This window comes from Natator depressus, chromosome 2, assembly GCF_965152275.1.
Source record: "Natator depressus isolate rNatDep1 chromosome 2, rNatDep2.hap1, whole genome shotgun sequence".
Lineage (NCBI taxonomy): Eukaryota > Metazoa > Chordata > Testudines > Cheloniidae > Natator > Natator depressus.
The window spans coordinates 55,724,685-55,741,693 of NC_134235.1; the positions used below are offsets into that span (position 1 = coordinate 55,724,685).

At 42.5% G+C, this 17,009-nt stretch overlaps 1 protein-coding gene across 4 annotated transcripts in view; it reads left to right on the forward strand.

Moving 5' to 3' along the window:
• The window catches only part of STAU2 (staufen double-stranded RNA binding protein 2), a 222,988-nt gene extending 214,254 nt beyond the window's left edge, over positions 1–8,734 (forward strand). For 3 of the 4 annotated variants that reach the window (XM_074944226.1, XM_074944228.1, XM_074944227.1), the window contains exons 14-15: positions 6,588–6,676; positions 7,553–8,732. In XM_074944226.1, the coding sequence (XP_074800327.1) occupies positions 6,588–6,676; positions 7,553–7,646 (183 nt within the window). In that variant the 3' untranslated portion in view covers positions 7,647–8,732. Of the gene's footprint in view, positions 1–6,587; positions 6,677–7,552 lie in introns of all 4 variants that reach the window. The other variant, XM_074944229.1, reaches the window with a different exon arrangement.
• Positions 8,735–17,009: the final 8,275 nt, after the last annotated feature.

The window sequence follows — 17,009 nt, forward strand, 5'->3', positions numbered from 1 at the left end:
GTCAAGTTACTCCATGCTTGCCCATTATGAAGTTTCTTGTGCTGTCTTCTGAAAGCTTTAGGTACTGTTCATTGTCAGAAACAGGATATTGGAATGGATAGACCACTAATATAATGCAGCATCGCAATCCTTGTGGTGCTATTCAGCTGGCCCGGATACAGGTTGTCTAGCAGTATTTAAATTATGTTAACATACATTTCAAGAGAAGGCACCATGGAGAGAATCCAGGAATAACTATCACTTTAATTATGAAAGCAGATCCAGCATTTTGTTACAACAGTAGCCTGTGTGTGATTCTTGGGGTGATGGCTGTGTCTCTGGTCCAACAGGAACTGAAAATTCAGATAAAAGCATACAGAGAACCTGTTTATGTTGACAAGTAGGAATAAAGAAACTTCACTGAACTCTCCAATTTCTAAATGTTTATTCTGGGTTTTTTCCTTGAGGAATGGAAAGTTTCAGGATAAAGGTGAATTACGGAGCAAAAAATAAATTCAGCCTAGTTCTTCTTGTTGAATGTCCCCACTAACATAGGGGAGCTTTTGACACCGAAATGTGTGTTAATTTTTAGAGCTGTGGATTAATTGCAGTTAACTCAAGCGATTAACCAAAAAATTAATTGTGATTAAAAAAATTAATCATGATTAATCACAGTTTTAATCACACTGTTAAACAATAGAAAACCAATTGAAATTTATTAAATATTTTGGATGTTTTTCTACATTTTCATACATTTTTTACATTTTCATACATTTTTTACATTGTACACTGTTGTAACTGAAATCAAAGTGTATATTATTTTTTATTACAAATATTTGCACTGTAAAAATGATAAACAAAAGAAATAGTGTTTTTCAGTTTATCTCATACAAGTACTGTAGTGCAATCTCTATGTCATGAAAGTGCAACTTACAAATGTAGATTTTTTTTATTACATAACTGCAGTCAAAAACAAAATAATGTAAAACTTCAGAGCCTACAAGTCCACTCAGTCCTACTTCTTGTTCAGCCAATTGCTAAGACAAATTTGTTTACATTTAAAGGAGATAATGCTGCCCTCTTCTTCTTTACAATGTCACCTGAAAGTGAGAACAGGCATTTGCATGGCACTTTTGTAGCTGGCATTTCAAAGTATTTACATGCCAGATATGCTAAACATTCGTATGTCCCTTCATGCTTTGGCCACCATTCCAGAGAACATGGTTCCATGCTGATAACGCTCGTTAAAAAAATAATGCGCTAATTACATTTGTGACTGAACTTGGGAGAGAATTGTATATTCCCTGCTCTGTTTTACCCTCATTCTGCCATATATTTCATGTTATAGCAGTCTTGGATGATGACCCAGCACATGTTCATTTTAAGAACACTTTCACTGCAGATTTGACAAAATGCAAAGAAGGTACCAAGGTGAGATTTTTTTTAAGATACCAACAGCACTCGACACAAGGTTTAAGAATCTGAAGTGCCTTCCAAAATCTGAGAGGGACGAGGTGTGGAGCATGCTTTCAGAAGTCTTAAAAGAGCAACATTCCGATGCAGAAACTACAGAACCCAAACCACCAAAAAGGAAAATCAACCTTCTGCTGGTGGCATCTGACTCAGGGTATGTCTACACTATGAAATTAGGTCGATTTTATAGAAGTCAGTTTTTAGAATTCGATTTTATACAGTCATTGCGTATGTCCACACTAAGCGCATTAAGTCGGCGGAGTGTGTCCTCACTACCGTGGCTAGCATCGACTTACGAAGCGGCGCACTGTGGGTAGCTATCCCACAGTTCCCGCAGTCTCCACCACCCATTGGAATTCTGGGTTAAGTTCCCAATGCCTGATGAGGCAAAAACATTTTCATGGGTGGTTTTGGGTACATGTCGTCGGTCGCCTCTCCCTCCGTGAAAGCAACGACAGACAATCGTTTCGTGCCTTTTTTCCTGGGTTACCCATGCAGACGCCATACCACGGCAAGCATGGAGCCCGCTCAGCTCACCATCACCACTGCTGTTGTGGGCAAGTCTACTGTAGGGGCTGCTGTGATCCAAGTAGCCAATGCAATCATTGACGTTCTGTTATCAAGGGTAGTGACTCTGGGAAATGTGCGGGCCTTTTTAGATTTTAGGTGCATCATATTCCTGTCCTTCGTTGCTGGTGAAGAAGTCTTGCAGCCGTACATTCCAGTCTGGTTCGTGCTGTAACACCCCATAGCACTTCTGTGGTTGACAAAAGTAACGGCTCCAGGGCTCTTGCTCTTTTGCCTTGGCCGAGGTACCTTGCCCTACCAGGACCTCCAAGCATTCGACACAGGAGCACCTGCAGCAGCTGGCATTGCTACACAACAGCAGCTCCTGGGAGCCTTCGCAGCAGACGGTGCAGTAGGACTGCTAGCCATCCTCGTCCATGGTGTACGGCTCCACCGCTTCCGCTGCAACTCTGCTCTCTTGCTACTCTGCAGCAGATGGTGCAGTAGGATTGGTCCTCATCGGACATATAGCTTGGCCTGGGGTTCTGGGAACATCTTTCCTGCCTGGGTCCTAGCAACCTCCAGGGCATGGTTTACGACTCCACCGCTTCCGCTGCAACTCTGCTCTCCTGCAAGCTAGAGGCTTCTGCCTCAGGCTGCTCTCCCAGCCAGTAGCACCACGCAGTCGCACCTACCCCAGCCTACCCCTTGCTCCCGTGGCTCGTGAAGCCTGGACATTAGTAAGGAGCAATTCAACTATAAGCTGAGCAAGTGCTGAATGGTGGTAGAATGTGCCTTTGGACGTTTAAAAGCTTGCTGGCGCTGTTGGTCAGACCTCAGCGCAACCAACATTCCTGTTGTTACTGCTGCTTGCTCTGTGCTCTATAATATCTGTGAGGGCAAGGGGGAGATGTTTATGGTGGGGTGGGAGGTTGAGGCAAATCTCCTGGCATCCAATTTTGAGCCGCCAGACACCAGGGCAATTAGAAGAGCACAACAAGGTGCGCTGCGCATCAGAGAAGCTTTGTAAACCAGTTTCATGACTGGTCAGGCTTCGTGTGACAGTTGTGTGTGTTTCTCCTTGATGCAAACCCACCCCCTTTGTTGATTTTAATTCCCTGTAAGCCAACCACCCTCCCCCCTTCGAAATAAAGTAACTATTGTTTTGAAAACATGCATTCTTTCTTTATTAATTAAAAAAAATGAGATAATGGACAAGGTAGCCTGGGTGGGGTGGGGGAGGAGGGAAGGACAAGGCCACATTGCTTACTGTAGCCACACTAAAAATAAAACTGTTTGAATGACAGCCTTCTGTTGCTTGGGCCATCCCCTGGAGTGGAGTGGCTGGGTGCCCGGAGGCTCCTCTCCCCCACGTTCTTGGGCATCTGGGTGAAGAGGCTATGGAACATGGGGAGGAGGGTAGGCGGTTATACAGTGGATGCAGCAGGGGTCTGTGCTCTTGTTGGCTTTCCTGCAGCTCCAACAGATGCTTCATCATGTCCGTTTGCTCCCCCAACAGACACTTCATCATGTCCGTTTGCTCCCCATTAGCCTCAGTATCGCGTCCTGCCTCCCTTTCCTGGCCTCTGCCACTGAATGCGTCCATGCATTAAGCTGTGCCCTATCAGTGCGGGAGGACTCCATGAGCTCAGAAAACATGTCATCGCGAGTGCGTTTTTTTCGCCTTCTAATCTGCGATAACCTCAGGGACGGAGATGATGGGGGGGCGTAGAAACATTCTATGTTCTACGATTCTCGGGGGACGGGGGGTCACCTGTGCTGCTGAGTTCGCCACACTGACCAAACAGGAAGTGAAATTCAAAAGTTTCCTAGACTTTTCCTGTGTACCTGGCTAGTGCATCGGAGTTCAAAGTGCTGTCCAGAGCAGTCACAATGGAGCACACTGGGATAGCTCCCAGAGGCCAGTACTGTTGATTTGCATCCACACTACCCGAAATTCAACCCAGCAAGGTTAGGTTTAGCGCTACTCCCCTCGTCGGGGAGGAGTACAGAAGTCGATTTTAAGAGCCCTTTAGGTCGACGGAACAGGGTTGGTTGTGTGGATGCAGTCATTTTTCAGTCGACCTAATGCGGCTAAATTCGACCTAACCCCGTAGTGTAGACTAGGGCTCAGATAATGAAAAGGAACATGTGTCGGTCTGCACTGCTTTGGATTGTTATTGAGCAGAACCCATCATTAGCATGGATGCATGTCCCCTGGAATGGTGGTTAAAGCATGAAGGGACATATGAATCTTTAGTGCATCTGGCATGTAAATATCTTGCAATGCGGGCTACAACAGTGCCATGAGAATGCCTGTTCTCACTTTCAGGTAACATTGTGAACAAGAAGTGGGCAGCATTATCTCCTGCAAATGTAACCAAACTTGTTTGTCTGAGCGATTGGCTGAACAAGAAGTAGGACTGAATGGACGTGCAGGCTCTAAAATTTTAGTGTTTTATTTTTGAATGCAGGGGTTGGTTTTTTTTACATAATTCTACATTTGAGTTCAACTTTCATGATAAAGAGATTGCAGTACAGTACTTGTATTAGGTGAATTGAAAAATATTATTTCTTTTGGTTTTTTACAGTGCAAATACTTGTAATCAAAAATAAATATCAAGTGAGCACGGTACACTTTGTATTCTGTGTTGTAATTGAAATCAATATATTAGAAAATGTAGAAAACATCCACAATTATTTAAATAAATCGTATTCTATTATTGTTTAACAGAGTGATTAATTATGATTTTTTAAAATTGCATGATTAATCACGATTAATTTTTTTTAATCACTTGACAGCCCTATTAATTTTGTTTTCTTCTTTTCTGAAATCCTCTTGGCACTTCTTGGGTCACTGAAGGCTTCCCAGCATATGACATTAGGTATAGATTGCAATGAGAGTTCTGATATTTGTGATGTCACATTCTTGGATACCTTCTGTGAACCAGGACGTTCTGAGAAAGTCTCAGAGAAAAGAAACAGAATTTTAAAAAGATGGTTAAAACTTTTTATATGCTCAATGCCTGATGCAGCTTGATTATTAGGGACATTGAGATAATGAAATCTGTTTTTCAGGTTAGCTTTGCATTTCAACTTTAAGACAAAACAGGTGGCAACTTGTTTGTTATAATAGGTGTGTTCTGAGGGTGAGATATGTAGTATCTGAAAATTTCATAATCAATTCCTGCTAATTAATCATGGGAAAGCATTCCTCTCAGTTGCCAGAGCAGTCAGCAGAGAGAAGAGGGATTTACCTAGCAAACTGAAGCAGATGTAGGGGAGGAGACAGAAGTAAAGGAATAAAGAATGCACTTACACAAATAAATTTAAGTCCTATAAATTGTAATATTGTTCCATTCCTGTTGCCTTCCTGTCATCCAGCATAGGCTCAAGTACCTTCTCAGTGTCTTTCATTGACCCATGTATAAAATATATCAGCGCCACCCACAGTGCTATTCTAGATCTAGCCATTGGGATGTAGGCATCTTCCTCCACCACCACCCCTTCAGTGTTCCTCCTTTTTATTACTTTACACGACCCACATCTCTTGGATTCTCTGTAACTTGAAGTCTTTAAATCATGATTTTTGAGGACTCCAGGAACTCAGCCAGAGGGTATGGGGTCTATTACAGGAGTGGGTGGGTGAGGTTCTGTGGCCTGCAATGTGCAGGAGGTCAGACTAGATCAGTTATTCTCAACCTATTTACCATTGTGGGCTGCAGGCTGAGAACCACTGCGCCAGAGACACTGGCCTGCCCAGCCTTGCACTGCCAGCCTGCCCCTTCCCCTCGGGGGCAGATCTGTACCATGCACCGCACCGTCCCCTTGCCCAGAGACCGCCCCCGCTAATCCCCCCCACAAACCCCTATGCCCAGAGCTCCCCCCAACACATCCCGTGGCGCAGGGCCAGGAGCAGAGCCCCCCAAGTAAAACTTGGGGGTGCTGCAGCAGCCCCCCCTCCACACCCCGAGTCCCTGGGCCTATGCTGCCCTTCTCCCTCTACCGCCTCACTGCCCAGAGACCCACTCTCCTGCACACTGTCCCCCGCTGCACTCACCTCCCCAGCTGCTGCCAAGAGTGCTCCAAATGGCCCCACCCTTTGCCAGGCCCAATCAGCGAATTTTTAATTTTCTTTTTAGTGCACAGCTAGGCTGCCGCTGTGTTCTAATTGGGCCACATGCAGCCCACGGGCTGAGAACCGCTGGACTATATGATCATGATGGTCCCTTCTGACCTTACAGTCTATGAGTCTTGCAAGAATTACTGACCTAATATTCCCTCCTCAGGACCAAAGGGAAGTGTCAGCTCCATAAACACACTAAGGGAGGCTGGGAAGGCGTCATAGAGAAGTGAGAATTCTAATGGGCACAGTCTCTCCTTAATGCTAGTAACACAACTTTCATTAATCCTTAATGGGAGTTACTCATATGCATGGAGAGGTGAATATATCATTCTTTGCTCACAAACCAGCTCTTTATCATGGCATTGTACTATAGACTCTTTACTACCATCCTAACTTAATTTGCCTCAATATACAAGAGGTGCATTTAAAAAGAACTGTCATTAGTGACTGTCTTCATTATATCATTACAGTACTAGTAGCTGACAACTCATTTTTTATTCAGGCAGCTTTAAGTGCCTTGAAACAGTTTTCGGAACAAGGACTGGATCCCGTGGAAGGGGCTATGAAGGTTGAAAATGGAACACTTGAAAAGTAAGTGTCATTTAGTCTTTTATATTTTAATGCCTGTGTGCTGTGCCACAGAATCAATGTTAATTAAAAGCTTAATTGCCCTTTTAGAACTTAGCAAAAACGGTAGTTCATTTCCTCTAGAATTCACATACAATTTGACAATTTGCTCACATAAAATGCATTTCACTTTTAGTACTAGTTGTAGCGTTTACTAACTAGTAATGATGCAGCCAGCCTTCTCTTGCAAAGTTTTTCATTTTAATTGTACGGCTATCATGTAATTAGCCTAACATGAGTAACTGGACATTTTATTTTCGCAATCGATCTTGCCTTTAGTCAAACAGGTTGCAGTGCATGATGTTGCATTTAAGTAGCTTTCTGCCAATCAGTGTTTATGTATGTAATGTCAATTTTATCCTAAAGAATTTGAAAGTAAAGCAGAGTTTCTTTCAGTCCTTAAGAACACTGATCTGGAATTTTAGCTTTGAGGAATATACACTAGATGTAAGTTTCATAGTGGATTTTTTAAAATTAATTATTTTGAAAGAAAATAGGATTGTTTGTAAAAACCAGTACATTTTTCCAACTTTTAACGTAGATCAAGGAACAAAGTAGTATTAAGTTACCAAATAGCAGCGTAAGAGATAGACTATAAATATAAGTGGCATTTGGAATTTTCAATAGATATACTGTGCCTATTTATAAAACTGATTTAATCAGAAACATTTTCCACATGATCTCATCAGCATAGTATCTGAACATAAATATTGTTGTTTCACTTTAAAATGTCACCTTTCATGGTGACCTTTGACTCTCATGTGCCATCTGCTAATAAACATGTCTTAAAGATGTGCAACCCTGGACCTTACCGCTCTTGTTAATGTATTAATCTTTCAGACAAGTCAAGCATCTGGGAGAGAAAGCAGACAATAAACAGACTAACTCAGGCACCATTGCTCAGGACTGCAAGGATTCAAAGGCTGTCGTCTAGGAGCTTCCCAGCACCCACGGCCGCCACTGCATCCTTATAAACCTGTCAACACGCAATAGGGTGTATGTGTACAAGGAAATGAATGACTAATACCATTATTTGAGTCTTATGTGAAGACAACACTATTCTAACACAAGAGATAGTATACATGGTACTGTTTATTCAACTGGGGGAAAATAAAATTGAGCATTTCCCTCTGAACTTGAGATCAGATCATAACTCAATTGCCCAGAGGCAGCAGAAATCTGATCATGTTACTGGAACTTAAAATAACAATTAATTAACAAAGTGTTATGAAAAAAGGTAAAGTTTAAAATTTATTAATAAGAGTCAGCATTGATTCAGTTACACAATTTTTTCGTAGTGTAGTTTAAGTTCAGCTTTACTCTTTTTTAAAATAAATGCTTGAATATTTTAAAATTAACCAATGACAGTGCTGTGAGAATTGTAGTTGTTGTCTTCATATATAGTCATACAGCTTATCTTTTTATGCAGACATTATGCATTCTTCATTCTATATCAATATGTATGACTTTAAGATGCACTACTCAGAGTTGTATGCAAACAGAAGTTTAAATCATGAAAAGTCTTTGCTTAAATATGAACTGATGTTAGTAATGATCAGTCGCAATATACTCCAGGAAAAGCAGTTACCGTATTTGATTTCCCTCCCCATTATCAATTGGAAAGGCGTCTTGCCTCCAAGGAACATTTCCCCCTTAATTCTGCTCTCTGTTGTGTGAAACACATCTACACCCCATTCTGTGTGTTGTATCAACCCACCGTTTGCATCAACTGAGTGTTTTTAATAACTGCATTCTGATCAGGAACAGCAGATAGGATGGAAGTGTTATTGAGAAAAGGGAAGAAAACTGTTGAAACAGATGTAAAGAAGGAATGGTATTAGAGATGAAACTGGCAGCTGCACTCGGTACCAGAATGTTCAGCTATGTGGGCAAATGCAGTAAAACCACATCAGTTCATGTGTACAATGGTGGTGTCATCTCTTCTTTATCTTTAAAAATATTCACCTAGCAGAACTACTTGAAAAGTCACAAAAATTTACAATAAACAACTAGAACCTATGCCAAGGACTGGACTAGACCATAATCTTCCACCACGGGGCTGCCTCCTATGAAACTATGGTTCTGTTTATACGTAACAAGCTCATTTTAGACTCAAGGATATAATTTTTTAAGAGCTTTCCATTTTTAAATCTTATGCAACAAAAACATGACGCAGCTGTCAACTGCACAACAATTGAATTACAATTACATAAGATTTCACAAGCACATAACCCACAAATCACAACCTGGATGACTCACCTGACCAGAAAACACCCAAATAACAATACAGGGAAACAGTGCAAGTTGCACGTGTAACTGGGCCCCATCTGTGAAAGTCCTTTGATGCTCTATAGAGATCCCTCCGCAAGGTAATAAGTATCATAACACACACAAAGCTCTAGTTGCTGCTGAAAAGTTATATCCACAAAGTAGTAGCTTTACATCTGATCCTCTGCAGAATGCAGAGTAAGGACCTTCATGCTCAGAGTTCTCAACTTCTGGGGGCTCCCCCCTAATTCCAGGTATGGGCAGTGCCTGTCTGGCTCCCAGAGCTGGGGAGGTTGAGTACCCAGGCTCTTTGGTATCTAGGCCGTCTTTTGTCATCTTCACACACAACCGTCTCTGAGGTCAGTCAACAAACCAAAACTTTCACATTTGACATTTCATCCTGCTTAGGGTAAAAAAAAAATTTCCCCAAAAAACCAATGTTTTCTCAGAAATGGATTCCCCTTTTGTGAGCCACCTCTAATGCTGAGCACCTCAGCTCCTGTGAAAGTGTGTAACTTCCAGGAGGCATTTGGCAGGATCAGGGTTCTTAAAATGGTAGAGAAATATTGAACTGTGACCGGTGTTTTGCTCAAGGGGCACATTGTCTCCATTGGCTATGGACGTGGGTGGTTCTTCTGCACCCTTCAGCCTAGCAGCCTGCTAACCTAGGACAGGCTTAGATCAGTGGTTCTCAGCCAGGGGTATGCTTATCCCTGGGGGTACACAGAGGTCTTCCAGGGGGTACATCAACTCATCTAGATATTTACCTAGTTTTACAACAGGCTACATAAAAAGCACTACCGAAGTCAGTACAAACTAAAATTTCATACAATGACTTGTTTATACTGCTCTATATACACTACACACTGAAATGTAAGTATAATATTTATATTCCAGTTGATTTATTTTATAATTATATGGTAAAATGAGAAAGTCAGCAATTTTTCAGTAACAGTGTGCTGTGACACTTCTGTATTTTTATGTCTGATTTTGTAAGCAAGTAGTTTTTAACTCAGGTGAATCCTGGGGGTATGCAAGGCAAGTCAGACTCCTGAAAGGGGTACAGTAGTCTGGAAAGGTTGAGGGCCACTGGCTTAGATTACTGTTGACAGTGTTTCCAAATATGCCGTACATATTACAGGCCCTATTAACCCCTACCTTAGAGAAACCCACAAACGAGAGAGAGAGAAACCTATTTAAAAACACTTTGCATGGTGAACTGCATGTTTTTAGGGCAATATTCCTCCTGCTGACACTGGGGAGGGGCTTGCAGCTGCCATTTGGAGGGATGGAGTGGCATAGCCCTTGGATTGTGCAGTTGTTCAGAGGTCTCCAGGGAAATCGACAGATCTGGGCACATCCAAGAGCAGAGCTAGCACCACCACACTGAGTCCCACCCTACCCCTTGACAGCGGTGCTCATTCACTTCCAGGGGTTGGCTCCATGAGGAGGAGAAGCTGATGTTACTCAGAGCAATGTCATCTCCTGATGAGAAATGTGCCAGAATAGGAGATCTGTCCCAGGTGATAATATCGCCTAGCTCAGTCGCTTCCCAGCTTTGCCATCTCTAGTCCAACATAGTCGCCAAAGGGTTTCTCAATGTATTTTGTGCTGTTCGGTTGGAAGCTCAGGTGGATGAAGGAACCAATGCCAGAATGACTTTGCTCTTCTACTTCTACTACCTTTGGAAACTATCAGGCTGAAATTTTGCTTTTTTTTTTCATGCTCTTCATGTTATACAGCAGCATGAATAGCACAAGTGTAAATTACAACAGTAGATTCAAAGGTAAGTTATTCATATGCAAGCAATGCCATTGACTTTTGTGGCGTTGCCTGGGTGTAACCAAGGAGATTGCTTGGGCATGATCCACTTCTTCTTGTTCAACGCTTATCCAGACAGTCGGCTGTAGCAATCGTTCGCCATTTGGTCCATTTCTGTGCAACCGCAAAGGCTTGATGGCCTGAGAGTCCAACTACTCTTTACTTTAACAGCTGTATTATAAACATGTATTATATAAATGGCAGATAGCCCGTCCACTAAAACTCAGTAACAAATCAAAATTTTGCTCCTGGAGTTACTCAGAAACAAACACAACTACACAGTCCATATCTGAAGTATCGGTGTCCTCCAAGCTTATGTTGTCCTCTTCTCTGTGTTGAATTCCAGGTGTTTCCCCCGAACTCTTTATGCAGTGCATCCAGGCTTTGCCCCAGAAAAAAGGGAGTTGATCATTTCATTTCTGTGGCAGACTCCAGAAAATGCCTTCCACTTCACAAATAAAACCCCTGAGTAGTCCAGCTAGAACGTTCCGGTTGATTCTCATGAGACTTGCAATGTAAGTGCCAGTTCCTGGGCACCGCATCCTTTGGAAATGTTACTGCACTAACTTGTAATGCAACCTTCCAAGTGCAATGTAATTTTAGTATTTGTGAAACCTGTAATAACAATAGGCCTGCTTCTACCTAGCTTCATGCCTTGTGTGGTCATTTATACCCATATAAAAGGAGTTTAAAATGCCACCTTGCTCAGCGGCTAGTGTTTTGTGCTTACTTTACGCAGGTGTAAGTGACCACGCAAAGTAGAAGGCAGTTGGAGAAGCAGAACCAATGTTTCCTTAGGATCAACATTAAACTATTTTTGAAGATTCATTAAACCTGATGCTGTGCTTCTTGAAAGAGCACAAGGCTGACAATGAACAGCTCAGTTCCAGACTACATATGCTCAGAAAACTATCCAAGCAAAATGGCACCTTCCTAGGCCTGCTCCCAGTGTCTAGTCAGCGGCATGACTTTATTTTTCTGACAAAGAAAGTAAGATGTCTGCTGTTTTTAACTCTTGTTAGTGCTGCAGAGCCAGGACAGCACTGGGCGAGTGAGCTGGATTTGTTTCGGGGTCATGTATTGGTAACAGAATTTGTAACTATTTTACAACTGCCGAATTGTCCATTCCTGGCGATGCCCAAACCAGGAAGAGCACAAACTGATGTTCACATCTCAGGTAGTGTGCATGGCTGGCTGTTACCAGTTAATCCCTCCCAGCCTGCAGACCTGGAGCCTCTTTGATGAGTCTTCTATGGGATGGGACGGTCTAGGGAAAGGGTTTCCCTGGCCATAGATCAGGGGATTGGGAGGCTGTGGTAACTCCCACTCACAGGAATGGAGAGCAGCATTGGGGCCTCAACACGTAAGACATTAAACATGAATCCCATGGTACCAATTTACAGGACCACTTTTGAGGCATGCTAAGGCTGGTGACCCAATGCAGGTGTTCCGGTCTGTGTAGCACTGCTGTGTAGCACTGCTACACACAACATGTTTATAAACAGCGAGGCAGTCGTTCAATAGTCCAGTATGGCAGTGCGCTTTGGGCAGAGCTTGACCCTTGCTACACAACTTGCCAAAGATCCTGAGACCAGTTCATCCCCACTGGGAGTACCTCCAGTCATGAATGTGTCCCCAGTCTTTAAATGGGACCATTCCTGTTAGTGCACAGCTGTTCCTACTGGATCCCCAGACAGCAGCATCAAAATGCTATTGGGAAATGCTTCTCTGCAGTGATCTCAAAGCGGTTTTCCTCCAACAGCCCTGATTATTCCCTCTACAAAACAGGTAAATAAAAAAATATTTCATTGTGTTTAACAGTTTTAAAGAATGCCCAATGAGCATCTGAAATGCTCTGACATGTTCCAGGTATGTCTACTGCGCCTGAAACGCTTAGGCTAAGTGGCGCCACAGCAAAAACTCATTTGTATTTAGTGTTTTAGATCGTACGTTCTATGGGGCAGAGTCTGTTTCAACTTTTGTTTGCAAAGTGCCTAGAACAATGCAGGTGCGAGTGCAAGCGAAATAAGCACCACCACTTAGCCTGCACTCTGCATTTTTCACTCATGAAGCATTTCACAAAGGGGAGCAAGCAGCCTCTTGCTATTTTACAGTTGGGGAACTTGTGGTGCATTGTGAGGTATGTGATTTGACCACACCACACAGTGACAGCACTTGCCGTAGACCACTTCCTCCATGCTACCTCCCTTAGTGGCGGCACTATCCTTAAGGGTCATGTCAATATTCCCATTACAAGGGCTAAGGGACCCAAATCTTTATGCAGTTATGGGCCTACAACACCTTTTAGTAACTGGGACTTGTACACAGGTAAAAATGTGCCCTAATTTTATTTTCAAGCTATTTTCAGCACCTTCTGTGGGCAGTGAACCACAATATCTCACACACACACACACGAGAAGTCTTTTCATGGGGAAGTTTAAGTGTCTAATGAAGTTCAAAGCAAGAGCAGTCACGTGGTCAATTTTAGACCACTTATTGCCTCCAATTGCACATATAGCCTAGCAATCAATGGTCAGCATATTTTGAAGGAGGTTTTTATGTTCACAAATGCACATTGATCACTAGGCTCCCAAATAGACAGAGGCATTGCCTGCACTAGTGCAGAACATAGCAGTATGATGCTCGTGGGGATGGGGTAAATGAAGCAGATTTCTGCCTAAAGGCCCTTAATGGACTGAATCCTGGAAAATGTTCTGAGCTTCCTGCTTTCTCTAGATCATCCCATTCTTCTGAAGAATGAGGAAATGGGGCTGAGCCTCATGGGAGTTACAGGGTCAACAGGGGAAATGTTTACATTTGTGTATCTGTGGTTCCAGGATTATGGAATCCCTTTGACCTGAGGGTGACCATGAAATTAGGCCCTCTTTAAAGTAGGTGTAAAAGCCCTGTCTAGCTCCAACCACCCTTGAACTCCCCAGTTTTGATGAGTCACTGCTGAGTTTTATTCATGTTTCCGTTCCAACTCCCAAATGAAACCAAAAGAAAGACTCACATTCACTGCAACAAGAGTTGCAAACACTTCATCTGTATTTTTTGTCTTGTAAAAAAGCCTCTATTGTTTCTGATTCTAAATGCTAGGCAAATTATGTGTATTGGTGGTAATATTTATGCCCCTTTCTCCACAAACATGCCGAGTCCCTGCCTCTTTCTGCTTTTGCTTGCATTATGTAAGCAGCTTTTCATGTCTCATTTCCCCTCTACATTCAAACAAAAATGTCCTTTGTAATGAAGAGGAAAATCAGTAGCTTGAATAACATATTCTGTAGTTTGTAGTTCTCTGGAGGCAGCATTTCATGGTAAGTGGGAAAGGGTTGTTGTCCTTCATCAGGTCTCTTATTAAAACACAGCTAGTTATCTCCATGGAACTGCACCTATAGTATTAGTGATCAGTTTGTATGTCTGGCAAGACTTGCACAGGACATCTCCATGGGAACTAGAAGAAGAGAAGGATGTCATGTTCAACAGCTAACCTCCTACTCTGCCCCCACCAAAAACAAAGAACCCTAAACTAATGGAAGGAAAGTGTCAGTTGGAAGGGGGAAAATGATGCCATCTGTATATATCGTCCCGTGATATCATCTACTCATGGCCTGGACTTGCATGGGTTCCTTCTCCTTCCTTCTTTGCAATGATATGAGCCTGAAGTGTGCAGTTGGTGGATCAGACATGTACAATGTTTCTGTGAGATGATTTCTATTAAAACACATGCCTTGTACTGTTTTAATTTTAAAGCACACTTCTTGATGTTTGCTTTATACAGTTAGTCACGGATGGGTGTGCGCTTTTGTACTTGATGTTTTAACTTGGTAACAGTTTAGTACAAAGGAAATTTCAGGCATAACAATGAAAATGTTTCTAATGTGTTCCCCATTAACTAGTCCTCAGTAATTGATTTGTAGGAAACAGAGTAAAGCCGTTACAAAGAGTGATTTCTAACCTAAAGCCTCCACTCTCCACCCAGTGACACTTACCGGGCCACACTCAACCCTGGCACAACCAGGCACAATTCCAGTGGAGTTACTGCCGTTTATTCCAGGGCCAACTTTGGCCCCTTGAGTTCAGTAGGGTTGCACTGGATTAAATTAGGGAAAAATTAGTCTGGAGAATGCAATTCATACTCTTCCCTCCAATGTGTTGAAGATAAACTTGTGCACTGAACACAGATGGCCTAAGCCTGCCTATTTATTTTTTGCCTCTTGTTTAGGTACACTGTAATATTTTTATTATGGTGTCACCTGTTGAAATTGCTCACGTGCAGCAATAATAATAAAAATCAATATTGAAACATAATTGGGCCTGATTCTCAGTTATCCTGAGACCCCATTACACCACCCAGCAGTGGTATAATGGAGGATCAGGCTAGAGCATTTCAACCAGGTGGACCTGTAGTCACATTTCTCACCTATGCCTCAGGTACAGCTTCTATGGCATGGCCATCGTTAGAACATGGGCGTAAAGATTCACTGTGGGCTGCAGTTGGCAAACAAGGCTTTTTATTATTATTTTAACAACTTGGCTGTCATGAGAGCTACACAGACAGCCCCAAAACAAAACATGACTAAAAGCCAAATAAGATCCAAATGCCACATCTTTAAGCACACAGAAATTGTCTGTTGCACAGGCCTAAAATCTGCTAAAAATTTTCAAACGTGAATGGGTGAAATCCTGGCTCCACAGAACCCAATGGGAGTTTTATCATTGACTTCCATGGGGCCAGAATTTCACCCGAAGAGGCTAGTGCACACCAAACTAGAAAGGCGACACAGACTGAGTAGGTAAAAACTATTTGGCCTGAAGCTTTCCCTGATCTTATTTCATCAGGTAAGAGCATTTGTCTGATGCAATAGTCTTCTTATAACAGAAAATTTACCAGCCCCAGGCTGCAGCACAACAAAACTGGTTAAAAAGTCGAAAGCTTGGCTTGAGTCACATCCTGGAGAAGTGGTTGAAACTACCTTCCCAAACATAGATGAAAAATTGTGCTTTGGAACTCCGGCCACATGGAAATCCGGGAGAAATCCAAAAGCAGCCCTGACTTCCAGACCTCTTGGACGTCAGCAGCAGGCAGCACTATTCTTTCATACCCTCACGATGCTTCTTCCCCCAAACTAGCACCATCATTTCTGTCTTCTCTGGATTGATCTTATTTGAGCTAAGGATGCCTGCAGGTCATATTTTCTTAGAATAAGTGCCATATATTATCCTTGCCTCCTTTTGGAAGAGAAGGGTGCTAACCATCTTTAGACATGCTGAGGTCCATCTCCTGCCACTGCAGCGCTCTCCTTTATAGGCAAGGAGAAACAGAAAGTCAGAGCTTTTAATTTCAGGTGCACCTGCACTCCAGTGAAACCTTGGGAAGGTTCCAGACTCTGTTCAGTGTTTCTTTGCCACTGACATGGTGCTTTTCAAGGTCAGGACTTACCCTGCTCTAAAGCTGGCAGGAGATAAGTTGGCCACTCAAGTCTTAACAACTATTCTTTCAATAACTAAGGGACACAGGTAACTGGTCTTCAGCATTTCAAGAAGCATTCCTAGAAGATAGAAATCATTCACTGAGGGACAGCCATTTATTGTCACCAATGGATTTCATATGCATCATTTTTCCAAGACCAATTTACCATGTTGTTCAAGTTATGAGAGATTTCTTGGCAAAGTGCTTTTTTACATACAACTTAAGAGTATCATCAGTATGCTGAAAATTCACAGCTGTTTCTCTTTTTTTTTTGCCCCATGGACCTGCAAGTTTGGTCTCCATCCTGTAGAAATGCTTGAAAAGTATAGCCAGCTGGGTGTGAGATACAAACATCATCCTCCACTCTAGGAAAACAGAAGCCTTGCTGCTGGGTAGATAGCAGCACTTACAACAATTGAGCCTAGTAGTCATGAAGGTAATTCCATTTTAGCAACATGTAATGCAATCCACTTCAACCCACTGGATAAGTTTGTCCTTAGATGCCTCCTAGATGGCTTTTAAGTTATTTTTTATTAGAACTATAATAGAACTGATTGCAATTATTAGGACAGGTAACAAGTTTTCAGTGAGTCCTGGAGACAGCATTTTAAATGAACCATAGCTATTAGAGACGGAAAGATGCATTAGGTCTTTTACTGTACTCCCTTTGCTCTGCCCAAGATTCCTGTCTCACCACTATTTCTACTTTCGGCTTTGTGCCTACTTCCAAGTTGC